This window comes from Mus pahari, unplaced genomic scaffold (assembly GCF_900095145.1).
Source record: "Mus pahari unplaced genomic scaffold, PAHARI_EIJ_v1.1 scaffold_10240_U1_1, whole genome shotgun sequence".
Lineage (NCBI taxonomy): Eukaryota > Metazoa > Chordata > Mammalia > Rodentia > Muridae > Mus > Mus pahari.
In genome coordinates, this window is record NW_018393933.1 from 30,186 (window position 1) to 31,218 (window position 1,033).

General features: G+C 39.4%; 1 gene segment (V, D, J or C); it reads left to right on the top strand.

Moving 5' to 3' along the window:
- Positions 1 to 413: 413 nt before the first annotated feature.
- LOC110315811 lies at positions 414 to 1,000 on the top strand (the record flags this gene model as incomplete). The annotated part of the segment is given in 2 exon segments: positions 414 to 483; positions 681 to 1,000. Coding segments are annotated over 2 exon segments (369 nt in total), but the record flags the coding sequence as incomplete, so codon positions are not given.
- Between the last annotated feature and the right edge of the window lie 33 nt (positions 1,001 to 1,033).

Genomic DNA, 1,033 nt, shown 5'->3' on the forward strand with positions numbered 1-1,033 from the left:
TTCATCTTTCCCTTCTTATTCATTATTATCTTTTATAGGATATCTTTCTTACTCTGCATCCTTCTTGTATTCTTCTGATTTTCTCAGCATATCTTACCTAGAATTGTCAATCTANGATAGNTTTCCCTAAAATTTCTACAAAAGTCACNTGTTTTAAATGTCTTGTATTTTAANCCAAACCTATTAGATTCCACAGTAGNTTCATGTTGGAGATGAGAAAGCCAATCACTTTCAGTGTTTTCTTATGCTCTCTCTGATGGCATTTTTGCCTGTTGATTGACCCCAAGCACTCACATGAACACTGACCAGGAATTTGCTTATGTACTGTCTGTCTATTTTGCATGGGTTCCTCCAGCCCAGCCTAAATACTCAGAATTTATAAACCAGGCCTTTGCATTATGACTGAATTGCATCAGTCAGGCAGGGGGAGAAAGATGGAATCACAATCCCATGTCCTCATGTTCCTGCTGCTCTGGGTATCTGGTAAGAAATTTAAAGTATTAAAACCTTTTCAAAGTTTCATCTTTGTGGTAAGAAATTTGCAATATGTGCTAGTGTGCAATATTTCTTACAAATAATGTTCTGGCATTATGACATTATAAGGANATTAAATGAAAATTTTCAACTGTTATTATAATCTATGTGTATGTATACATTTTCACTGTTACTCACTATTGTAGGTACCTGTGGGGACATTGTGATGACCCAGTCTCCATCCTCCCTGGCTGTGACAGCAGGAGAGAAGGTCATTATGAGCTGCAAGTCCAGTCAAAGTCTTATATGGAGTGTAAATCAAAAGAACTACTTGTCCTGGTACCAGCAGAAACCAGGGCAGTCTCCTAAACTGCTGATCTACTGGGCATCCACTAGGGAATCTGGGGTCCCTGATCGCTTCACAGGCAGTGGATCTGGGACAGATTTCACTCTCACCATCAGCAGTGTGCAGGCTGAAGACCTGGCAGTTTATTACTGTCAGAATGATTATAACTATCCTCCCACAGTGCTTCAGCCTCCTATACAAACCTCCTTAAGA